Source organism: Heliconius melpomene, chromosome 16 (genome assembly GCF_056956725.1).
Source record: "Heliconius melpomene rosina isolate 202511_hmr_F chromosome 16, ASM5695672v1, whole genome shotgun sequence".
In the NCBI taxonomy this organism is placed as follows: domain Eukaryota; kingdom Metazoa; phylum Arthropoda; class Insecta; order Lepidoptera; family Nymphalidae; genus Heliconius; species Heliconius melpomene.
The window spans coordinates 9,744,504-9,772,375 of record NC_140404.1 but is presented as its reverse complement, the minus strand read 5'-3'; the positions used below and the strand labels follow the sequence as shown (position 1 = coordinate 9,772,375).

General features: G+C 33.5%; 1 protein-coding gene across 7 annotated transcripts in view; it reads right to left on the bottom strand.

Annotated features, from left to right (window-relative positions):
* The window catches only part of mnb (minibrain), an 88,454-nt gene extending 61,342 nt beyond the window's left edge, over positions 1 to 27,112 (bottom strand). For 2 of the 7 annotated variants that reach the window (XM_085198946.1, XM_085198953.1), the window contains exons 1-3: positions 26,114 to 27,112; positions 14,057 to 14,235; positions 12,857 to 12,958 (exon numbers count right to left, since the gene is read on the bottom strand). In XM_085198946.1, the coding sequence (XP_085055072.1) occupies positions 12,857 to 12,958; positions 14,057 to 14,235; positions 26,114 to 26,180 (348 nt within the window). In that variant the 5' untranslated portion in view covers positions 26,181 to 27,112. Of the gene's footprint in view, positions 1 to 12,856; positions 12,959 to 14,056; positions 14,236 to 17,522; positions 17,588 to 17,684; positions 17,882 to 26,113 lie in introns of those variants that run through there. The other 5 variants (XM_085198948.1, XM_085198952.1, XM_085198949.1 and 2 more) reach the window with 5 other exon arrangements.
* Between the last annotated feature and the right edge of the window lie 760 nt (positions 27,113 to 27,872).

Sequence of the window (27,872 nt, the reverse complement as noted above, 5' to 3'; positions counted from 1 at the left end):
GATACTGATGATGACAGTTCATGTACCTGCGCGCGTTGCTAACGAAAACTACGAGCTCTAAACAAACTTAACTCACACCGACCATGGAATTAACAATCATTTAATATTTTAAACGTCACGGACTTTTCAAAACTACAAGTAAATATTTAATATTAAAATTTAATTTTAATACGTCACACATTGGGTTCATTAGGATTTCGTTCATATAATACAAAATTTTATGATTAATCTTATCTCCCACTAGTAGATACTATCGACATCACCAAGTCTGTCTGTACGTTTATTTCGCACATCCATGAGGTCAGAGATGAGTCACTATTGCCACACGAGATGAGTCACTGTAGTGGAGAATGGGAAACTTATTGTTCTCGTCGTGTCCTTAATTTTACTCAGCTGTTTTGGTAATAATAGACGTTGCGGATTGAGATGTAGTAACACGAAAAAATATAATTATATGAAGACGAACGTGAGAAAACACAACAATGTCAGGATTTTCGATGCAATTGTGCATAATTCAAGTTATTTATCAAAATCCAAATATTTATGAATGTTTAAAATAAAATATTAAACCAATCATTACAATACAAAGGTATAGTGTTAAAATTTCAGAATGCCTGTGGCATTATATTCTGATCGGTATACAAACATTATTTATAGTGGTTATATTCTTTGATTTATTTTTTCCATTTGGGGAAATCCACGTGACACATTTAATTGCTGAGTCCACAACATCTATTTTAATTTCAGATTTACATTATTTATTCTTATTTGAGTAATTTATAGTTTTAATCTTCATATAATTGGAAGAAGAAAAACTCGGAAGTGGTCGTCGTCAACAGGATGGCATGAAGGTTGTACGAAGGTCTTGTTGGCACAATAAAACCAACAGGTACTTTTCTTGAAATGGCAAATAAAATATGACTGTCGATTTTTATATTTCTATACTTTATAACAAAATTGTATAGTAATATATTTTTTCTTAACTAGAATAATAAAATATACATTTCTTGTAGGTACATTATTTACTATAAACAATGCTACTAGGTATAAATTAGCTATAACAAAACCAGCAAGCAAGTAAAACCAATGTAGGTATTTAGTACAAATTTAATAAAAAATAAAAAAAAGTCATTAAAAATTATAGTTTAAACAAAACGAGATAACCTTAACCAGCTGATTCATTCAGAGACATACGGCCTTGCGTGCAATGCAATTGCGACGCTAAATGTCTTCGATTCTCATTATCTCCGCAGGATATTTCGCTTAGTTAGACAAAGCAGAAACCTCGTCACGGCGGATTCATAAAAAACCTTTAACAGCGATCACTATCGCAGCCTTGGATATATGTTAATTACTTTGTATTTAGTTGATAAAGTACAATTTAAAAAAAAGTATAATAGTTAAAATATATATTATAATTGGGAATTTAATATCAAAAATCGATTAGGTACTAGTTAATGGTTAAAGCATTATTGAGAAAGAAAATATAGATGAATGAAACGATGTTTATATGTACATGCCTGATAAAAATGTCGTTGATCAAGTTTCGGAAGCAAGGTGACTCCCGTGACCCGAAGGTGACCCGCGCTCGTACGCAGTTCGACGAACTCGGTACAATATCGTTAGCCGAATCCTCACTTTGGCGAGATTTATAAGAAAATTTTAAGAAATTTGTTAGCATTACAAAGAGAGTGAAGTGCCGCAATTAGTAATTACGACCGAATCAATTAATTAGCTCTTACATTAATATCGTAATTCGATTAGCGGCTAACTGATATTAACCTAGTAGATATATACGTAGGATAAACAACATAATTGATTAACTTTACTTTATATTATATTTAGAAAAAAAGACCTAGACAATTACAGATTCTGTAAAATTTATAGATATTTGGGGATTATTTTTATAAGAATATAATAAAATAAATATAACCAAAACTGTTTCGAACTCTTATAGTACAATAAACAGAGACTTATAGAGGGGGTAAAATAATGTAATTTATTTACCGCCACCACGGCGACAATACAAACGGCTGACAACTAATTGCGAAAAACCAGATTAACGCTCACTGAACATTAGGGCTGCCATTGATCAGATTTAGTGTACATAGGTCACCCCTATTTTGATTTAAAAAAGAAAACAACGAGGGGTCAAAGCAAGAAAAAAAAATATAAAATATAATTTTAATAGTTAAAACCATCAAATATCTCTGTAATTACAGAGATATTGATTAATTTTATGCAAATATTTAAATATTTATATGATAAATTTTGTTAATATCTGTAAACGTCTTTTAACGACTTTACCGTGAATACGCCCACAAAAAAATCGTAATATTCTTTATAGCAGTACCTATATCGATGACAAATCAAATTGTGCCCACGCATAATAATATGACTAATATCTTCAATTATTTTCCAAATTAGTATTATATTTGAGCAGTTCACAAATAGAAACATATAAAATGAGGAAATATTTTTAGAAATAACTAGATTTTTAAAACGGGAAAACTCGAATGGAATTTGTTAAATATCTAAACTATGGATACCAGTTTTACACTGATGTAGATTTACTTAACTAATTGCACGTTTTATAGTCAATAATTAAGATTCCTAGTAGCAATTTCAATTAAAGAAATACATCACAGTATTTGAGAAAGGCGTAGCAAATCTACTTTGCAACTTAGTAGTTGTGAGGCCGATGAGCTTTACTGAGACAGTAGTAACCTTCGAGTGATTTATTATCCTGTTTCCGTAATTATAATACCTAGTTTGTAAATATGGGTAAATAGAGACATTGCGTGAAAACTTGCGGGAGCCAGATCGACGAAACGAAATTTTAATATAAAATCTAGTAAAATTTGCTATCAAAACCGCATGAGCACTGCGCTACGTTGGTTTTCATATAACAACATGTGAAAATTAAATTAAATACTTAAGAAAGTTTATGAAATACCGTAAGAATGAAACCACAATATTTTTAATTTAACGTATTTAAATGTGCAAGGAACTAGAAATGTTCCAGTGTATATCTGATGCTAGATTGCTGTAAGAAAATCGCCCTATTCAAGTTACAAACCGCAACGAGATGCCGAAGAAACGGTTACTTGTAAATATTTCAAAATACATATTCTTGTGTGAAATGTATTTTACACCAAACATATATAATAAATCGAAATATTTTATTAGAAAACATTTGCTTGTATTGTTTTTTTTGCAATTATAAACGAATATTAAAAACAAAGGCCAACTTTAAAAATAAAAAGAAAAAGAAAAATTAAAAGAATAATAAGATATCGTTATAAATTGCACAAGAAACGCGATAGCCGGCACTCCGCCGTCACATAGCGTACAGGTTGAGAACAACGCCAGCAATAGTTAGGGTGGATCAGGACAAGTGCTCGCCAGCTAATTGCCCGTAACCGTACAAACGAGATTACCGGCGTACCGGTGCGTTGAGCTGACCGTCCACTGAAGTCTTGCTACTATAAAGTGTTATCTTACTGTTACATTTTGTTACTTTTTAAATATATTATACACGTGTAAATTATTATATAATTAATTAGACTATAACTATGTAAAACACTAATGGAATATTTCAGCGGCATTATTCATTCAATGGAATGCAAATTCTTGTACAATAATTACAAAACAAAATAATAATTTGGTGACAAAATTGTGTGAAATAACTTGAAAATTAATTAACAAAAAGCAAATTATATTCTTCAAAGATAATTAAGACATTCTTGGTGGGAGACAAACTGTTAGCTACCGACTTGTTTTGAAATGGTAATTTTGGGGGGCGTTATAATTTGGCCTTAAAAAGATGTTTGTTCGCCTCCTTATTGTTTAATAAACATTAGGGTACTTTGAATTGACCGAGAACTTTATAATATAACAGCGAGAGAGATGGATCCATATCATTACTTCTATTGTATGTTATTACGTCTGTTATATAATATAATTTTCTAAAATAAATTTAATAAATATATAATAATAAATTTAATTAAATTAACTCGTCGTCAAACTTTATTATATTGCCTATTAAATTTATAACTGATGATGTTTCATATTTCCTATTTCATCTAGCCAATGTTTATAATATAAATACTTATAGTTATTAAGATAATAGATTAAAGTAATTAACATCTCACTAGAAGAGAGAATTAAGATTTTTTTTGTAATACTTGATACTAAACATACACACGTCTTTTTCGAGCATAATCTAAAATACCTATATACATACAATTTGATACACAAGAGGCTTACCTAACCGTCGCGTCGCCTTGGTACATTTCACTATCAGACGCCGTGGACGCGTGCACCGGCGAACACCATCAAATGATACACGAGTTTTTTATATCACACTACGTGATAGTGTTATTGACTCGATAAAACAACACTGTAAACTGCGGTAAGGACGAATATTGATAAGATAGTTTGTTGTTGTCCAAAATAAATCTATGTCATGTTATATGGGCATATCATTATAATAGTAATCTCCTAAAACTTAATGTTAAAACACTGCGTTCCCCATTTTCCGCTGAATTTTTCGAGATTGCTGGTGAGACGAGAGACGCTGGGTTTTTGTCTTCGTGCCAGAATGGAAAGATTAATATAAATAAATAATAATTCATTCCCTCGAGTAGGAATCGAACTCACAACCGCCGCGTTACAGTCAGACTCTAGTGCCCTTGAGCCATACAAGTCAGTAATAAAAAAATCCCGCACATTGTTTTGTCTCAAAAAAATGTAATCATTCAATAGACATTCTCCATATTAAGTTAATAGCTAAAACCATTAATCTATAGTTAAATATTTATCAACGAGTATTTCAATATAATGAATGTAAACCACAACGTCTCTTTTAAATTGTTATTAATTGACGTGTGAATAAATGAATAGTACGTACTTGCAGACATTAAAAACACGATATTTTATGATTTCATATTGAAAATATACTAAAGGAAAGAACAAAACAGTATAGGTATATCCTTTTCCATTTGTGTCAAATATCATATTTAATAAGTTTTTTATGTGTAGTCGGGTTTTACCCGCGGAAGCGGTTGACTCAAAACCGCTAATAAATAAAGAAATTATTTGTCATCGCTTTAATTGTCGTGTTACAGGGCTGTCATCGTCTTAAAACAATAAGCACTTAACGTAGAATTAGTACAGTAAATGTTAACATCAACATAAGAAAAAATAACTTTCCAACCAAAAACATAATATGTAAATAACAAATAAAATTATTGAGATTACTTCCATTCAGAAGTCATGTAAGATATTTTAATCTAATATATTTCCTATACCCGTTTATAGAAAGTTAAGAGAAAATTTAGCCGAGATCCATAGGTTCACTTGCATAGTATAAGATAAGTATGTCTATAGACTCGGCTATTGTGAGCGTATAAATAAAACAAGGTAAACCTGTGAAGCCCTAGAAATAATCTTTCGTTTAAGTTATGCCCTATGCAATTTTATAGAATTTATAGATATGTTAGGCCATTCGTGGCACAGAGTCAGAAGCGTGCGACTGTAAATACATGAGGTTGTGGTGTCGATCCCCATTCGATTTTATTTTATAAAAATTAAATGTATAGAGCGCAAAGAAGTGTAAAACAATTTTTAAAGCAAGCTTTACTTAACAAAATATAGTTATTTTTTACAATTTTTTTCCCTTAAAGCTTATTATAATTACTGTTCAATCTTTGCTTAACCAGTTTCGGGAAAGCCATTGAGAGCCGATTGGCTACACTTATTACCCAAAGCCGAAAAACAAGGCAGATTCATTAATTAAACAAAGAACAACGGATGACAGACCGCGTCCTCATTCCCGTGGAAATTTCAATACTTCGCCATCGGGGTTAACTGTGACAAGGTTGTAAGAATCACCTGAAAAATGATCTTCGCTTTGTTGTTTTTTTTTAAATTATTTTTACATTTTAAACAACTAATGATAACCGACCTCTCTTTGAATAGAATATGTCCTTATTATCTATATCTATGACTAAGTTCATCGTAAATTACTTACAAGTGAAGGTTAAGCGATGTCAAGTAAATTTTAACAGGTAATTAGAAAAGTAACGGATGCCTTGGCATCGATAGCGAACCTGATTCAGATACCGGTATCCACCAGCCTCTTTAAATTTACATTTTTTTAAATTAATTAATTAAAAAAATATATATAATTAGAAAGTAATTGATTCTACAGCACTATAGAAGCACGAAATTACCAGAAACTCGTATACGTTTGGAATTCTACATTCCCAAGGTAAATCGTAAATAAGTTTATTGTTGAACGCTTAACGCACTTTTTTTTCGTAATAGATCTTTGGCAACAATGTCGATCATTGTTTTTGTGCACGCAATCTGTCAGTTACTAACATATACTCGTTCGTATGCGTTCACGAAGTGTCGTTTCTTTTACTGTTCTTTAAATTACAGTGTTATTTGTATTTTATAAATTTCTTTAGCAAATAAACAGTTTTTTTTTGGAACAGAAAATTAATGCAACACCTGTTACTTCATGAACTTTTAAAATCTGACAAAAATATTTAGGTAAATATAAATTATAAATACAAATTTTTAAATACAAAAATATAAATTATTGGAGGTATCCCCGACCTCCTTTAATTTATATATTTTTATAAAAAATTTAACCCTGTAACTCTAGCATACAAAGAATATTTTAGGTCATTTTCTTTTCTAGATAATCAATATCCGCGTTCCGTTAATAAGGATACAACTTCCAGTGACACCAGGACTAGGCCTCGTCGATCTGGCGTGACAAGTACACCGGACCTTGGAACCCTTACCACGTAGACAATAGGAGTCATTATGCAATAATCTGTACAATGCAATCACGCTGTGACCGCTCGTACTTCGTACAACAATCCGGGTGGCAACAGTGTAGTCGTGACGTAGACTCACCTTGACTCACTTCGGTTGGCCCGCTTGTATGTTTGTTCGCTGCGTACGAGTGATTAGTCTTATAAAAAAAACCGACATACACGTTGACGACGGCGACGTTTCTCGTGTTTACATAATAAAAACGTCACAGATTATACATAATAATCTGTCTTTACTATCTGACTATTATATCTATGGACCGGATAGGTTTGGTTATAGTAAGTTTTAATATATAAATTAGAAACCCCTTTTTTATTCTATTTCTATGGGGCTGAGGAAGTTTTATTTTTTGATTTTATCACTATTATAATTAAAATTCCCTTCGGCTGGGCAATGTTATCAATATTTTCATACTTAATGTTGTTTTTACAATAAAATGTTTAATTATTCCTAAACATAACTAGATAATATTATAAGTTAAAGTAAACTAAATAAATAGTTGTCAAATGAAAGTCAATTTCATTAAAGACGTTGCGTTTTGTGAGTTTACTGTTTCACATTTTGCTTTAAAGTATTCTTGATATAAAATATTAAATACATTAATAATATTATCTTTATAATATATCAATAAAATGTCCTTTCATAATAAATTGTAATTGCAACCAAATTATATACTTGTTTTTATACAAGTTACCTTGTTATGCAATGGCTCACACGTGTGCCGATACAGCGTACCCATGACTTACATATGAATAAGCAAGTTTTTGTAAATAATGTGCGTGGAAAATTAAGGCCGCATTTATATGTCGCTGGTGGACGTTATTTATACGTTTAACTATATTAGAATATTTAAATGTTATTTTTATTTATAGAATTCTCCATTGTTGTTACAATTTGTTAATTATTTAATAAAAGATATTTTTTTCAAACAAACAACAACAAACTTCTAATTTTATAAATGTAATGGACATTATAGATGTCATAAACATATGAAATATTTGCTTAACAAGACATCTTTCTAATATTTTGAACAGAATATTTCACACGACCCCATACACGGTTTTTCCATATTCATCATTTCATCCGTGTGATATTTCCGACACTATAAGAGCCTACATATGTATATACTTCGTAAATTTTTCATCGTTACTAAATTTTCTGATACTCATAATATCTTTTTTATTTTGCTATTTGTATTTTAATTTATATGATTCTTATTGTTTTACCGGTTAACAACAACCATTGGAAATTTAACTCATTAAGTAAGTTAAGCACGTTGATGAAGATTCAAATTAAAATAATAATAATAATTTTTCAAACCATTTCCGTTTATCATACAATTTTTTAAATATTTAGCAATTCAACGTCGTTTCCCAATAAACAAACGGACGAGCGTGCCAATATCCGCCAAATGTATATACATATACAAATATGCGATTTAAACATTCCAATGTAACAAGACGTAGTAGACAAGCTGGTAATAGACTAGCAACAGTAATGTTTTCTTTTCAAATCGCGTCTCGAGTCGCAATTAATTTTCTCAGGCGCAACAGCTGATGCCTCGCGTCTCGGGCTGAGCGGTGAGCATAGATGCGGCGAAAGCGTAAATGACAATGCGGCGTTGCACGCTTGAGAATTCCGTTACCTAACATCTGATAATTTTGATGTTTGATCAGATATATAAAATGTATGAACATTGTTTATATGAATAATAAAGATTCAGTTCATTTTTTTTCAGCTACACGCTGTATCCTGTAGGTATATAGCAGGATAGGCAGAAGAAAACTCCCGTTACCCATTTTTGCCGAATTTTCCAGCATTGTGTGTGCTAAACCACTCCCGTTACCCATTTTTCGCCGAATTTTCAAGCATTGCGTGTGCTTTGCCTTGTTATCAGAGGGAAGTTTTCCCAGAGTGGGGATCAAACCCACAACTCCTACATTTATTAGCTTGGGACCATATTTTTACATCCATCACCATCTCCCAAGCCCACAAAGCAAACAACAAAATAAAAGACATCCAACACACGAGATAAATCTTCCCCCGACATCCGCAGAACGGGGTCAGTCAATCTCGCGTCTCGAGTGTGTCGAGTCAGTAACCGATCTATAAATATTGATCTGTGCTCTCCTTGACTCGAATCGCAATAACCGGCCGCTTGCGAAATTCGCCCGGCGGCGTTAGTCATTGTCGTCTATTGCATCCACTGCGGTGTTGCGGACAACTTGCTTCATACTCCCCCACTCCCCCTCCGCCTCCTCCACACACTGCTTGTACCTCCTCCTTCTCCTCCTCCTCACTTGTTATATATCTACCTACTGAATGTATTTACTACCTACATAATAAGTAGGTAGGTCTCTACCTACTGCTTCTATTTACCGTCTCGTACGCCAATATAATGTAGATGATCGTTTAAAGTGAAAGTTAGGTCTGGTTAAATTGAATATGTAACAATGGGTTTGTCTAAATTAAAAATATATATTAGCATTAATAGTCTTCACTTTGAGTTATATACAATAGATTTAATTAATGAGCTTGTCAAATATTATTTATAATTATTTACTTTAAATATGCTAATATAATTTATTATAAACGAATTTAGATTTAATCTTTATGAAAAAAAAAACATGAAAGAAAATTAAAATATAGCAAACACCGAGAAATTCAATAAAATCCAACAAAAAAAAACTAGCAAAATTATGATATTAGCAATGCACACGTATTGTCCGTCTGTCCGTGACGCAATTGGGTCATATGAAACCAATAAGTTTTGCGGCGTAACCGCAGAGCAGTATTAATAGAGGATTACCTATACGGACCCCGCAGAGAAAGGGATACGGGCTAACGTAATAAAAACCGTAGCAGTCGGATGGAGAAAATAGGAAAGTAGCAGTTTGTTGACCTCGCGCTGGACAAAGGCCTTGCTTCTTATAAAGAATGAATGCATACTGTGACATTTAAAATATATACTATTCTTTTTTTTACTTTAATACAGCATCCTGCAAATAACAGGAACGAGGGAGACTATTCTGTCGATTTCTGTAGGCATCGTGTGTTGAGCGGCGGAATTACGGCGTTTAAATTCACATATTTGTGCCCCTGCGCCTATCGACGACAACTATCCTCCAAATATACTATACAAGAGAAAATAAATTAAATGTAGAAAATATGATAATATGTATTTGAAGGATGAAGGAAGTATATATCAGAATAAATATATTGTTTTATGCAACATATATGATAAACTACAAGATACATACAAGAGTTACAAAGTTATAATAATAAATAAAACTTGATTAAAAGTCGAAGTACAAAACAAGCACAAAGAATATTAATTAGAACGACAGGGAATCGAATCGCGACTCCTACACAGATATAATATTACGTAGGAACTCGTGCAATAATTTTCCGCCTACACAGTTGCTCAGTGAAAATTTCAAAGTAAAGGGCAGTTGATGCGTGTAGGCATATGTTAAACACTAAAGTTCTTTAGGTCTATTTATAAATCGAAACATTTTAATGTCGGGAATGAAAAAAATGTAATTAACGCTTAAAACGACAGACTGTTTATTTATATGATACCTTTTGATATTTTTATTTATATCAATAAAATATTTATATTAATAAACCTATATAGCTAATAAAATTTCATTGATGAAGAGTTATAACTGGAAATATTAACAATTCCATGAAGTTGAATAATCGATTTTAGCACTCGATGCTAGACGTTACAAAAACATCGCTCGCCTTGCGATCAAACTTAGACATGGATTCTAAAAATAGGGACGTTCCAGTTTCTAAAAATGTACGTAAAATAAAAGAAGAATAAATAAATAAATCATATACATACATACATCGTTAGGTCGCATAACTCAGGAACGGTCGTCACAAAGTTCCAAAGTGGCGTAGCGTCATGTAAACAACCAAATAGGGCAACGACCACGTTTAAACGTAAATAGAATATTGCCTATTAATACTGTGTTTAAAAATAAATTGTGCGCTTTTGAAGGGGAGACTCCACGTGTCTCAAACGCTAAGATTAATTGCCCGACTGTTGAACAGAAATAGTAATTGTTTGAAGTTGGGGCGCTCCAATTTTCATTTTTGTCTTCACGAGACTGGCATCATTTAAATGAGAGTATAATACGAACTTATTTTACTGTTTCATTTTATAATTTACAGGTTTCCGTTACAGCACACATAGTAAGTACTTGAAAAAGCTATATTTTAACTTAGTAAATACCACGTTTTATTGAAATTGCCTAATTACTTTAGGCGAATGACTTTTATACAAATATTAGAAAAATAAGTGAACATTTTCAACACATCGGTTTTAAAGTAGCTATTGGGAGTTTTTCATATAAAAGGCACTGAAAGTAATGAAATTAAAGTGATATTTAGTAACATTTAAAAATTAAACTTTTATTATTAATATCAATTTATTGTTTACAAAGTGTTGACATATTCAATAAAAATATTAGCAAAAATATTCTTCATTTTACATTACCGTCCACGCAGTGTAACTGACATTTCCTATAAGTTGATAAGGTAGTGAGTGGGCAAAGGCATTACGCTCATAATGTCACTATGTGTAACCCGCCTACTACAAAAGTTACAACTTGATTAAAGTGCATTTTAATTAAAAAAAAAATAATAAAAGGTTACACGCTGTATCCCGCACACAGCAGGCAGAGGGAACCTAGTTTTAAGACACTCCGTTTCCAACTTACCGCCGAATTCTGGAGGCATTGCGTGTTGTTTAGCGGAACTCAACGCCGCTCTTTGCTTCGACACCAGAGCGAAGAAATGAAAATATTAATGTACCTAAATAAATATTTCAATTCCTCGAGTGGGGATCAAACCCAGAACCATCGCCTTACAGTCACACCTTGTGCCGCTGCGTCACGACAGCTTCAATATGTTGAGTTAAATAATAATAGTAGATAAACAAACAATATAATTATAACCTCCATCGTTGCTAAATTAAACTAAACACACCAAAACTACGAGGTTATTTTATATTGATCAACGAACGATTTTCGTGGAAATCCAGCTTTACGGTGCGGCGCGTCCTACGCTGCAGTGAAAACTCACGCCCACGTGTACCAAAGGTCAGATGTAACACGTGGCGGCCGGTAGCTGCCTGTGTACACCATTTGAGCAATTATATCGGTTTGTGTCTACATTGCCACTGAAAGCGATCGCACTATGACCATTTGGACATTTCGTAAATAAACATTGATAAAAATAAATAAGAATATTGAAAAGTTATAAAATAAGACATTAAAGAAAATATATTTATTTTATATATATTTTTCATAATTTGTCGAAATTTCAATCTGAAACCATCTCGATGTCAGTCCGCATTATGTGGGATGACGCATCCCAGTAATCCAATTCGTAATTTTTAATAAAAAATAAATAATATGTTTTTTAAACTAAATTTTAATAAACTATTTCTACCAATTAAGGGTATTAACGAACACAAATATTAAAATATTTCAATAGATTATTATTTCACAAGCACATCGCTGCCTTACGCGTGTACTATGTTACTCTAATCAAAACACATCTAATCACGATTCCGATAATTAAACAATGCCTTAGTAAACTGTGGATTTACTCAGAAACAATGGATACAAGTAATTATAATAAAGCATTAATTAGTCAAATGCTAAAATTTTATCTCTACACGTTTTCTATACTATCACTAAAGTAAATGTCCACTACTGAAGTAAGTAACCCACATTAGTTAAGATCATTTAGTTTCTTATACGGTACGCAGTTACCGGTACTCTTAATTAATCTATAATATTTATTACTCTTTCATATATTTATTTACGTTTTCTTGTGGCTTTATAGCAATATGTGGTGATTTACAAGACACTTATGAGATTATTGTTTATACAACTTCAAAACATCAAGTCTTAAAAATATCTGTTCTAAAAAGTTTTGAAAAATCCATATGTCATATATTTTTATTTATTTATAATAAGCAACTTACCTCGTTTATGTGTTTGTAGGTTTTGATGAGGTCGACGCTAAGTTTTCTTAACGGCGCCGTTGAGGAATCCCGAAAGTGGTGTGGTATTCGAGCTTGCATAGCCTAGACAATAGAAAAATCATTCAGTTGCTTTACGATTACGTAAACAACGAGCAAAAAGCTATTAGCAGATAATAAGTAAAGCACGGCAATCGAGGCCAGAGGCAGTTTCATCTAATGAAATAATAATTTAGGTAAAAAAACAAAAAAGTTACGACATGCTGAGGCAATCTCGTTTAATTTAAATATAATAAATAATGTAATAAATTAAACAAGAGATTGGGTAATCCAACACCACAATATACAATATGAGTACTAAAAGTGCGACTACGACGATTGAACATAACAAAATACAAACTAGCAGTGCGAAAAAAAATCATAGTGATAAAATTCTATATGAAATGAAATCTGACCACAAATGTAATAAAATACACTCTAAAAAATAATAAAGTGACACTTTAACTACCATAAACAAAACAAGCGGAAGAGATCTGCCTAAGTGTTTTTTTAAACAAAAAAGAAAGTAAATTCATCAAATGGATCCAAGTGTGTACGTAAGCGATCTACACGAGACAGTTTGATATCGTTGCTTCGTAAAACTTACTCATTATGGAAGCACATACATATTTCAAATGTTATAACTGAAACTGAAAATCGTATCATTATCATCATCATTAATTAGAATGAAACGAAAAAAAAAATCTGCTTTTACAGGTAAAACTTTAGTCGGGGGGCCCATTAAATAATTACCTATGTCTAGACACGAAATACCTACACTCGTACAGCGGTACGTTTAGCCCGTACTTAACACTCGAATACATTCAGTATTCCAGCAAAAGAGAGCTTGTAGATAATTAGTGGCACTTTGTTTGAGGGATAATTTATTTACTTGCGCGTAACGTCTACCGCTACCCTACACTGACAGCGTTGTTAATGGTGCTTTTAATAAAACAATGAGGACGATACCGCTGGTACGCATTTAACGTGCTAAGACGTTCAAGATACATATAATTTTTGTAATATTATTTACTTTTAAATATATTATTATTGACAATTAATAAAAATTATATTAAAGAGTGTCACAAGTCTCGTCTTTATGTTTAATTATCTCTACCACGTAACGTAATCGAGTTAGCCCAAACTGCCTCGTGCATCATTTACCTGGGCGGGGGTACGGTAGCGCCAGAAAGCTCTTGGGTTGCGCACTTGGGCGCTCACCTGAATGTCCGAAGGCGCGCTCATGGACGCGAGCTGCTCTTCGGCGACCAGCCGCCCGTACAGAGGGCCGTGTCGCCTCTCGCCGCCGGCGGCCTCCGGCATGCCGCCGCCGACCACACCCACTGAAACAAACACAAATCATGTTCAATACGGAGAATTACTACCAAACTTGAGAGTTACTCACGATCTTAACACTTAATGGATATTATAAGTAAGCAAGCAAGCTTGGACCCACCGATTCTCAATTAAAATGTCTTTGTTTCAGACAGAAAATGTATATAAAATTTATAGGCAAATAAATGTATTAAATAAATTGATGTATACAATATTTTTGGGTTGTAAATTAAAATATATTTCCAGGTAAAATTCTGTATTTCCCTTCCTTAGAATGATGCACATGCACATGAAAATAAAAATATTCAATATGCCATCTAAACATATAACCTGAGCATGAGTTTTAATTTTTTAACCATATGATAAAAAAAATAATGTTTTCCTTAAATATTACGAAATATGTTTTTGTGTGAGAAAAAAGAAAACAATAATCATAATATAATACAATAGTTATAGGTATATAACGTTAAAAGTCAAGTACAGTCCTTGAGTAGATGTTGAGGAAGAAGATGAGAAAGAAGAAAACAAACAATCTGATAGAGCTATTACTTTGCGAGTGCCGACATTGTTTCGGACTTGTCAGTTACTAAGTACGTATCAATCTTTACAAAGTTCATCGCATGTTGCCTGTTCACCGACAGGCGTGGAACAAGTCACTAAGAATCTCTCGGCGGCTTCCCATTGGGACTGTTTTGACAAGTAGCAAGCAAAGTGTTGAGAGAGTTAAGTTTTATACTGTACACAGAGTAGGTAAAGTGAAACATATTGCTTTTAAGACTTTTTCCTCTTTTACCTTTGCCACTTTCTCTATGGGCTAAGACAGAAAAAAATCTGTTACTCTTTTTAATTACATAAATTTACCCACTCAGATATTGTATTGGACAAGTCTCTGAATCATTAGTTTGGGATCTACATTCACAATCATTACTTGTAGAGTAAATTGTATCACCAACAGTTTCACAAGTCTCTCCACGTCCTTAATGACTCATGCTTCTGATATTTATGAGACCCTTATAAACATATAGGCAAATAACAGATCGATACAATTAAAAATTTAGAATTGTTATAAATATTAAATATATTTGCTGACATATTATTTTTAATTGAAAATGTTGCGTATATTTAAATATTCTATGATTTATTAATTTTATACAACAAACTATTAACATTCACAAGTTATTTTATTTAGGTGCTACTGGAGCCATAAAGTGTTATCATTATACGTATATACACACGCATCTAGGTATCAAATTCAATTAGATTATTTTTTATAGCATGAGAACATAAAATATTTTGACCGTATAATTTAGTGAGTTAACTTTTGTCACGCAATGAATAATTTCATGTTGATGAAACAGATTGCCTTGTAAATTACGGGTCACTTACTACCTAACTAATAGAAGCTAACCAATCGTTGTAAATGACAGGATTTTCAGCCTCAAATTATTATATAGAAGTTTTGATGTTTATTGTCCAATATTGTTTGTTGATGTTTATACATGTTGCTTTTTTACACACATAAGTGGGTCCAAAGTGTGAAATTAAGTGCAGTTAAGGAAAGCCGAGGTTGCAGACAAGTTAATTCAGATTTATTTATGTACCGTCTGGCACGACGTGACATTTCATAATAAAACACAAGAGTTCGACTCACTCGTTTATTTCAAGGCGACTTTTGCACAGAGGAAAGTTCGTTCAGTGCCTCGTGAGTTCAGCTCACTTTGTGTTAATTCAATTAATATATCAGTTAATCTCTGTATTATCTCGTCACTATTGTTTTAGACTTTCGTAATACACAAAACATCTGTACATTTTTTAGTTAGTTCAAAGAAACTTTTTACATCGTCAACTTAAGAGTTTAAACAGCCTATTAAACAAATTATCAGGAGAGACAAAGAACGCTCTTAAAAAACTATAAGTACCTATAGGTATTATCAGAAGGTTTTTCAATTTCGAAAATTGTTTTTATTCTCTACTACATATATAAAAAAAATATAGGTCAATTTTGTACTCTTACATTACACTCCTCAAAGCCGACAATATTAATGCATTCAACAAAACAAATCAAAAACAACACAAACGACATAAAACCAAAATAAAAAAAAATAATCAATCAAAAAAGCAAATATCATTCTACATGTAGAGCAAGTGAACTAGTAAGGCTTTCTATTATCGCCGTCCACGCCGTCCTCCGCATGCTATCGCATGTGATCTGGACAACTGCGTAGTTGAGAGGCGCATACGTGTGACGTCGGCGTAAGTGCGCTCCTTTAGCTCTGTCACGTAACGTTCGCGATTACTGCGGGTTTATTTATTCAGATGAGTTTTACGTTTAGAGACAGTATTCATTTAAGATTGAAGTTAGAATGTATATCTCTCACTCCAAATAACATGTCTACGTTGGTAAACAAGTAAAAAAGCAATTAATTTATAATTTAATTTTAATATGGCTGAAATTTAAAATGGTAATCCCTAACGTTATATACTTGCTGAAAGTTTTCCCTATTAATTAAATATATTAAAAAATATTTTGACTATAGTGAGTGCATTTTCATATATTTACATACGAAAAACACGCTTAGTAAGTGAAATTTCACCATATATCGAAACAACAACAACAACAATGCTGAATAACATCTTAAATTAGGTCCAGTAAGGTCGCACTAATTTTAGGGACACGTGTAGATCGGGCATACAGTACAAGTACGAGTACAGGAGAGCAGCAGAATAACAATCACGACAGTGTATTTTAACTGCGCAGTATCGAGTCCAAGTGTGGGTTTCCCCGATGAGTTCCGTGCGGTCCGGCAGGGCGGTGGAGGGCGGGTTTCGACGTCACCGCTGCGAGCCGCGCGGACCAGCCGCAGTGCCGGCCGACAACCTGTGGTAGGTATGCGTGGAATGCGACTAGCGGCCACCAGTTAATAAACCGGCGTGGGAGGTGCGAACTAAGTTTGCCGTTTATAAAGTGCAATTGCACTTTTACTATAATAATGAACATTATTTCACCAATAAAATGACGATTCATGTTATGATAAACACCAAATATCAGATTTCAACATGGAGATGACGCAATTAAGTTGGAAATTTACTATATATTTTCGTCGTAATGTGTGTAGTTTGATAACGAGTCAGCTCGTATTTAGATGAATATTAAATATTATATTCGTATAATATGGAATGAATATCAAAATTTTGCTCTTATTTTAATTAAATATACAAGTAAAATTTAAAAAGAAACATTTATATTTTTTTAAAGAACTTTGTATGTACAAAAGTGTATAAAATAACAACTTACAACCATCTTTGTCCTCCTGTTTTATAGTAGACATCCCACAGATTCAATGGGCAAATCCAAGGTATCTAAACACGGAACAAACAACTTATCACAGAAACGGATCATTTCGCGTCAAAAAACAAAGCGCTCAGAGCACGTATCATTAGGAAAACAAAGAAATACTTGGATGATAGTGGCAATGTCGGAAGCCAGCGTTCCTCGCGGCACCATCTCGATAGCACATTTTGTCAGTATACGTTGGCTCGTCCTTGCGCGTCACTCACTCGGCGTTGTGCAACAGTGTTTATCCACGTGGCGTTGTTGACAACATCGGCGGCGATCAGAGCGGCGAGCGGCGCGGGCGGCCCGAGCCAACTAACGCCGGCCAGCTCTGACGACGGCGACCAGACCACGTGACTCAGGTGACAAACGCGTCGATCTACTTACTTATGACGGATTGCGGTGTTTTTATCGATGAGGGATTCACCATTAAGTATGCATTCAATGTCATGTTGTTACTCTTGCTATGTTTATGATTGTGTTACTGCGCTCTTGTTACATTTAATGCCCGATCAACAATAGTAATTATTTTTTATTTTCAGCTTTACGCTGTATTCCACATATAGAAGGGTAGGCAGAGGGAACCTGGCAATCTAGTATTAAAACACTCTGTTCCCATTAAGATTTTCGTTCGGCGTTGAGACTGAAAATATTTAATTCGGACCCTCAACCTGTCGCGTTTACATTTGCACGCCCGTACTTCCGCACCAGAACTGACTCCACATACAATACAAAGAAATAATTTATCATTTTTGTTTAGTCAATTTTCAACTCAAGACCAAATAATGACTACAAAAATTACACCAGCGAGAGCTGAAAAACCGATAAATCACTAAAGGTACAGACTGGCATTTGATCACTTCTAAGTATAAAACCGCCGTTTACAAGTACAAAAACCCGGCTGCTACCGACCACGCAATTTCTCCGATTGTATGCAAATCCTCGAGTCAAACAAAGAGTGAAAAAGCACTGACGCAGGCGTTCCTCGCCTCCATCCCACCTGTGCACCCGGCCCGCCTGAGCTGGAAGACTAGAGTAGGTACAGGTACAGCAAAATCTCGAGGCAGAGCCGTATCGTAAACAATCTCTCTACGGTTATTCCTGTATAGACCTTAGCTACCCATAAAATATATCGATTGCTGTCTTAGAAAACTTTATAATCTACCGTGTTTTCACCTTGGTGTGGAGGTACAAAAATTTCGTTTTGAAAATTAATATGCAAAGGCCACCGTGTAGGTATATCAATTTAATAGATATAAAAAATCTCATTTAATTATCATATAATAATGTGAACACGCATGTTCTAAATGAAAATTCAATAAAAAAAAAGATTCAAATTTACTAAGAAAATTATAAAATGAAATAATAACCTTAATTCCTATCTAAATTACCTACTATCAATATAGTTCTGTTTAGTTTTGCTTTACGTTTTTCCCGCTTACAGCAAGGTGAGCATAGAGAACAGTGTTAAGGCACTTCATTCTCTATTTTTAAATTAAATTTCGAAGTAGAGTAATAATTGGTAGAAGTCCGGGTCTTATCTAACCAGAGCGGAGAAATAAAAATAATGTCAAAAATAATATAATCATAATAATATAATATGCAGGTTTAGTCAACGAGCATTAGGTATTGTTTCTAACAATGTCGCAAGTCTTGTCTAGATAGGATGACTAAGGACATAATTTTGTTTCTATGCCAGCATTAATTTGCATGTAAGACTATTTAAAAGCTAATTCCGCTTGACGGCTACAACCAGATTTCCTTGAATTAAAAAATATTACTTTCAAGGTCTAAAACATTAACACTACAATATTTTAATATTTATTAAAAAAACATATACGTAGATTTGTATAATATATAGAAAATATTTAAATAGCGGCGTCTTTGAACAGTTTTAGATATTGTTCAAATAACACTTTACATATTTTGTATTTTTTTTTGGCATTCTCTCTAAGAATCGATATTAGCCTTAAACAGATTAAAAAATAACTTATTCACAATAGATCTAAGCAACAACCTGGAACGTGAATTTCCTAGAAAAATATTAAAAACTTTAAATAATAACAACAACGAGACAATGACTTTTCCCTATTCTTATTTTATTTACAAAGGCCAAACAATTTAGTTTTAAGTTTTGCTCGGACCTTCTGAGAAACCAAAAGAAACGCTTAGCTACCTAGACGTATTAATGTTATCATCGGATACTGTGAATTCAGACTTAGGTATATTATTTGACCTTGTCTGCGGGTGATCGCCAACGTTAGTATCAAACGTTTTAAATACGAGCAGTGACTTTTAACACGAACAAAGAAAACATATTTTGTTAATTATATCATAAAATTATTTATTAACATAATATTATGTTTATGATAAGTATTTTTATGTATGTTATAAAATAAAAAAAATGTTTTATTTTTCTTCATTCCCCCAAAAAAAGAAAAAAACAAAAAAAATCATTTAATAAATATTTAAAAAAAAACATAGTCTCAAGGACGAACGACACACGCCTCTAGTTCGTACAGAGACAGACGAGGCGAGGAGGCGAGGAGGCAGCGAGGCCGCGGTCCGGTCCCGGGCAGGTTTAACGTCCGGCGCGCGCGTCTGGCCGTTAACCCGGGGCCCGCGAGGTGCGCGAAAACAACGCGCCCGCCGCCCGCGCCGTTATCGACGCCGCACGCGATTGTACCGCATCATTGATGAAAACATATACGTATACATAGTATATATCCATAGTTCGCGCGACTTGCATTCTGGCGCCAATTTTAATACATCCGGTCAAAAGAACGACTGTATGGAAATTGTGCCCATCGAGTTCTTTACATGTTGAATGAATGAACAAACTTTCTTTTTTTTCTCTTATCACAAATTATACTTTTTGCTAATTAAAGTTATTACTTAAGGCTTATCGCAATTATGGAAATTTATAATACATGGCAATTGTTTAGGTATTAATTGTTCGCTTAGTAACTCAGGTTGTTTTTTTAAATAACATAATAGTTTTAATGTGTTTTTTTTTTTAATTTATCTTTTGAAATGTTAAATAAGCGAGGCTATGATAAATTTTAATCACATATTAATTTGAATTTTTAAAGATATTTCTTTGACCAATAAATATTCACATGTAATAAGGAACAATAATAAAATACACTGGAAAAATCATTATCTATCATTGATATAAGCGCTTGTAATGTCAATAATATATCGCTTTACAGATAGCAGTCGTCGTACGTCACTCAGTATCACATTACATTCTCCCATGGGAGAAACTTATATCGAAACAGTATTTTTTAAGATTTAAAAATATCTTTGGAATAGTGTGAAAGATAAGGCAATATTTACTATTATGTTTATCCATGAGCCCATTCGAGAGGGCAGAGGATATCATTAAAACTTTACTTGGTAAATCGATGCGAGCGTGACGCAAAACTCCCAATTTAGCATCACCTACAATTAGAATATATTTAATATTTTTTCCTAAAATTGGAAAAAAAAAATAAAAATTTTAAAATTCAGGCCAATTAAAGTTTGTCATTGCCACCGAAGAACATACCTACATCAAGTTTTTTATATTTTATTTTTAATACCAATGATTCAGTATATTTAAAAGACTTACACATAGTTTAAAGTATAAGATAGGTAAATATATTTGATCATGATCTGAGACAGTTAAGACTGTCTAGCATTTGTTAGCTTTAGTTAGGTTAGCTGTAGCGTAGCAAAAAAGGCCGGTCAGCGACGCGGGGCCCGCTGAGCAATGCTGTGTTGCTGTGTTTAAAACATTATATTTTGGCTACTTAATTTATTTATAAGTAGTAAGTACAATTTATAAAGAATTCATTGTGGACGTTACAAAACTAAAAAAATCTCCGAGGACACTATAACTGGTGGCTGTCTCAGACAGAGAAATCAACTGATCTAACCACGTATACATTTTGTAATTTCTATTTCTGCAATAAACCTCATTATCCTCATCAATAGACCCTGACGTCGACCATGATCAGGGCATTGGCTGTGTTATTTCATAGCACCTACCACTTTTTAGCTTCTCACTGTCAGATATCACAATAACCGTTAACGATTTTCTATTCTCATAAAATATCACCAATACATATTATTTTTCATTAAAATATCTATAGAAAAGTTACGAGTAAATTCAGTACAAATTAGAACTAAAAGATGTGTAGATACATACAATTTAATAGGCATACCAGATAATAGATATGTTTTAATAATAAACTTGAAAAAAGTTAAAATTGCATAAAATCAAAGAATTTTATTTTAATATCTTATTTGTTCTGTGTCAGTAACTACGAACACAATGTACTTATTTACACATCGATTGGTGCTTCGTATACAAAACGTATATTAATACAAAAGGACTTCCGCCACCAAGTTTTGACTTTCCATATATTCATTCAATAATATATTAAAATAAACCACCGTTCGCCGCGCAAAAACCTTCGCGGCCGGTCGTTGACACCGGGGGGCACTTTAGGGCTGACTCGTCACACTCCGCCAACACCGCGCCTTATAATAATACTTAACAAAGTATTTATTTTTCAACGACAGCGACAGGTTATTGTAGTTACGAAATATGCGTACTTCCTATGGAAACACACGTAAAAACGCAAAAATGTGCACTTTTGTGAAATTCAATAATACTTTCCAATATGAGGCTCGACTGTCGACGTCGAATTAATATCATTTATGAAGTTTATTACTTGCTAAATACATATCTGCAATATTTCCACCGGGTGTAAACAGATATGTATTGGGTTTTCCAGAACGATGACAACATTTAGCTGGCTTGTTGGAAACAGCGTCGGTAACGACAAAGCAGGCAGTATGATATGTAAGCGAGACTAAATCCAATTAAAATGCAAATGATTGTCGGTGAGCAATGAAATCGTGGCCGCAAATATAATGGGTCGAGTGCGAGCGGAGCCTCGACGCTGGAGAAATCTTAGCCATTTGCATCGGGTACCTGAATACCCACACGTTTGGTGGACCACGGGCCCACGCTCAGGCGGGCACTGCTGCAGGCACTACCGCGGACAGTCTGCACAATAAGACTACGCTGACAATTATGCGAGTCTCGCTATTTGCCTCTATATCGCCTTAAACACCAAATTTTAAATTTATTTTAATATTGAGGCCAATGGTGGCGCAGGGGCACAGAGTGTGTGATTGCAAACGCGACTGGTTGTGGGTTCGACTCGAGAAATTTAAATATAAATATAATATATCATTGAAAAATAATATATAAATTTATACGAAGTGTCTAAATACTAGGTTCCCTCCACCTGCTGTGGATACAGCATACCACAGGATACAGCGTGAAGTAATTTTTTTTTTATGAATATTCAATTAATTTTACATATATTATCAAAAATATGCTCCAATAGTTATACTATAAAATATTTAAAAACAACACGATGGCATATCAGAATAAAATTCGACCTGTAAATCATCTAGTTTCTCTCAAATCTATCAGATTCTCGGAACCGTACATTTTGGTGGGCCAATAATTTGTTCCGCATTCCGATGTGAATTTCATTCACTGACTGCAGCCGAATCGTCTAGACTGTGTGTCGGAGAAAGGTGACCATTCACCGCCGAGACGGCCCGCCTGCGCCGCCGAGGAGATATGGCCACTCAAACGGTTACCGTTAAACGTCCAACTAACTATATCCATGTGTTAGCGACCAACTATAGCATTTACCGCTACCTTATATGAAAAACTAATATTATTCATGAGCACGGACATTATGACGTATTACTTATTATTAAGTACAAAACAATATCATCACAATATGTTGACGAAGGTGACTCTATTGGAACAATAGCTTAACTAAACTTATACATAATTACTAATTACTCAAATATAAGGAAAAATGTTATATTATTGATAATTCTGACAAGGACATTTTCAGTACCGATATTCTATAAGTTAAAAATTAAATAAATTATGATAGATTACATGCACAATATTTCATACGCTCTAGTCGACTCTCTCATTACAATTGGATTGCAATCGTATTTCACAGCATTATTGGCAGTTAGCTTGATTTACTCAGCCTTAACGAGGACCGATGGAAATGAGAAAACGTTTAAAACAAGTAAACTATAGCAGGTTACTTTCGAAACACGATATCATCTACATGACGGCCGCTGCACGAGCGTTTTGGTTTAATGGCAGCCAGCGCATGGCCGGCATCCGCATAGCAACTACTTTCTGTCGGTGAATGAAAGTTGATCGCGGGTGTGAGCGCGGCCCAGGCTCGGGGACTGCCGTCAATATTTGGCACTTCTGTTCCATTCGGGAACCTTTTATGATTCCCATTGTTTTGCGATCCGCCCAATATTTACCATTACATTGGTTTGACTAGCAACATTCAAGTACTCACCAACATCTCAGCAGCGTTGAGATAGCGATATATAATTATTAATTAATTACGCAGCACAATTAATTATACCGTAAATGTATAATTAAAAATAACTTGCTGTATACGTCATGGTCAACTTTCAAGAATAATTTCACCTCGGTTGGTTTACGTACATTTGGTTAAACTTTCGTGAATGCTATATTTTGATTTTCTTTACGCATAATATTTTAACAATAATATATTATTTCCTTAGTGCAGGAATCAACAAAATAAATAAAATAATTCGTTACAGTATCACATATTTAGAAATTGAAAAAATAAAATTATGTATATTATAAAAGTCTTGTACTCTGAACTTATAGACTCATGTTACCAATTATTAGTAAAAATACATTGTAAAACCAATTAACCACCAAATTGTTTGATCTCATTCGGATTTGTGATCGGTCACAGAACTAGAAACTGGGTATCGGGAGCACAATCCTCGTTTTATTTACGTGGATCCGGCATAACTATCTTTAATGGAGTGCCAAAAGCGTGGGAGGTGAGAGAATCTGAGATATACCATCATCTGGAATCGTAAATATACTTATCACATAATTAGACAATTCTAGCTGTCTATGCTGCCCTCATTGCAGGAATAGATAACATCGATTTGGGTTTAAAACTTTACTTTTCTTTCACGTGCGGGTTTCCCAATGACGCCCATAAAGTTGTCTCCACGATACGAACCGTATTACGTATCCTGATCCCAACAGCCCGTATCGTAAATAAATAACAAGAAATGAAGTGATTTACTCAATTTACGGGTATTGTGGCGGTGATAAAGTATAATTGTGTTCCAATTTAATATTGTCAGTCGTATATCGGGATGAGGGCCCAAAAGTTGTATTATCTAATAAAAGCATCAATGCAAGCACCCATCTGCGAGGGTTGAGCGTAGAATTAGGTTAGAGGTTGGGGAGGTCGACGCGCGTTAAGCAGTTTTGGGGTCGAGGCTACATGAAGCGATCAATTTAACACAAAATAAACTTCGCGTTATATCATAAATCACAATATTTTTCGGTCCAGTGAACTTACAGTTGTTGTTATTTTTTTTAATATTATTTCAACTTAAATTTGAGATTAAAGGCCGTTTAAACAAGTGGAAATTGATGTTGTTTCTTTAAAAAAAACAACTGCTTTTAAATTATTGGTATTAATATTATTAATTAGCCTTAACCAAACAATCTATAACTCTACCCTAATCAGATGCAAGAGTAAAATCAGGTCAAAGGGATGTAGGGCAGTACTTACAGGTAGGTCACAGAGGGCTGTGTGCATTCAACAATATAAATCTATACACACAGGAAACTGCCTGCAGTTGTGTCAGTGGAGGTGATAAAATGGAAAATTCTATTATGTCTATTACACTAAAGACCCATCCATGTAACTCAATGCAAGTTTAGACTGTATGTAACAAGTTGAGCTCAACTTGAACATCAAAAGGAAAGTGCTCCCTTGGATGTTTAAAACATATAAATTATTATAATGAACAATGACATACATTACTACTTGTATTCTACTTAAAAAAAAGAGTATTTTTATAATGTTATAGCATGCATATTAAGCATGTGCTTAAACTATAGATATATGTTTTCAATAAAGTAGTACTTAATATCAAATGAACTTAAACTTTGAACTTGTAATTTTAATACAAAAATGGCAAACAAAATTAAACTTGATTGTCAATATTTTTTAAAATTCATTAGTATACTTAAAGTACCATAATATTATATTTATTTGCAATGTGCATTATTTTTTTTGTCTTAGGTCGCTCAGCCTAAAAGAGTATCTAAAACAACATGTTGCCAGACTGATGTAGAAACGGACCTCAAAAGTACTTTTATTTAATTGAATCTAATCAATCTTTTATTTAAAGTATAATGACCAAACATTAACTTATTATGTTGATAATAAAAAAAAATTCTAAGAATGAATATGAATGAATGAATGAATAAAAAATTAAATTGAAGTTAATATAAAATAGAAAATGTATATATATAGTAAAAGAAGTCAATTTTTTCCACAATAAGACATCTTTATCTTCTAGAAATATTATTGTTCTAACACAACATTGTTTTAACTATTATTGTTCTAACATAAAAACATATTAAAAATACTTACATTTGTTTTTGGCATTGTCATCCATGAGCATGTTGAAATGGTGGTGGCGGTTCCACGCACGTTCCATTTTGCCTTCGTGCGGAGCCCCGAGAAGCACCAGGGCCGCCCCAGCGGGCCCAACTCCGTCTAGGGGCTCCAGTGTCCTCAATGCACTACAACTTTGTCACACACTCATAACCCAAGAGGCATATCTAATCACTCGTTCACTGGCTCAAAACGCCGTCGCCTCGGACGGCGATGTCATCGGCGCCAACCCGCGCCGCACATGCCTTTGCACTTCCGTTCACGCACTCACCGATGCACTCGCGGGTAAACAACGGGCGACACGGCACCGCGCGGTGATTCACCCTGGCCCGCTGCAGGCCCGACCCCGTCACGTGTGCGCTCGGACACCACCAACACTACCACACCAAAACAATTGCACGGACCACGGTACACCCGACCACCCGACCGACCGACAAAATCTATTTCGGTTTATGAAAATGAATGAATGCAACGGAATCGACGATAAACGCGACGGGAGGGAGCAAGACGGACGACACGATTTTCCTTCTTCGATCCGATCCTTACAAGCTCGAATCGAACTCGCGAGCCGCGAACAAAATAATAACAAATGTGCATGAGATGCTTGTTAAATTATTTGCACGTGGGTTGCGTCACAGGATCGAAGTTGCTTATTTTTACTAAATTATACGACTTAATACTATTTTAAAGTCGTGACGGAATATATCTGTTCACGGTAGTGCAATAGCAAGCTTGTGAACAATTTCTATTTTAATGAAATGTGAACTACACCATAATACACATAAGTATCAAAAGTAATTGATTAACTTCACATTATAACAGCGTAATTATACAGTCATTAACTACACTATTTGTAAACAAAACACAGCCGTCGATACATTCAGTAAAATAATAGTTTTAAACAGAAATCGCGAACGCGTTGATCAAGCGCGACAAGTAGGACAAAACATGGCAGACTCGTCGAAAAGCACACGAACTTTGTCTGTGGTCGTTTTTATTTTTAAATGCTATAGTTGCCAGTGCGTTCCATTTTAAATTTTTACACAAATACAATAAATGATTTTACTTTTAACATTTACTTATAAGAAGTTAACATTATTTTATTCAAATATTTTGAATTAAAAGCTAAAATACATAATATTCTTTGTAAAAAGTGAAAATATTGATTTTATTTAAGAATAATAATATGCCAATAGTGAAACATGGCTTGCGTAAAAAGAAGCGACAATAGCGTGTACCATAGACATTCGCGATATGGTTTTATGGCGAATAATAAATAGATGTAATTCTTTACTAATTTTATATTATTTAACTTTATATTTAATTTATAACTAATTTTAGTGAAATATTTTTTTCTCTATTTATTTCTCTATTAACATTATATTAAATAAAAAAACTATAAAATAATATATTAGAATCATAAATAATTTTCACTTTACTTATTGTAATAGTAAGCATATCTGTATAATTATTTTAAACATAAAAGTTCTATACATGAATACTTAAAATACTCAAAGTTGCAACCAAAGAAAAACGGAACTTTGATATACGAACGATATGTGGACAAAAAAATGGTCAAAAGTTGCATATAAAGTTTATTCCTAATTTGACACAGTTTTTACATAAGTAATTAATCCACAATCAATATATTATATTTTTCAACATATTATTTGTAACATACACATATTTAACTATATTACTAGTCTATTCTATAGTACTAGTATCTCTATAGTGT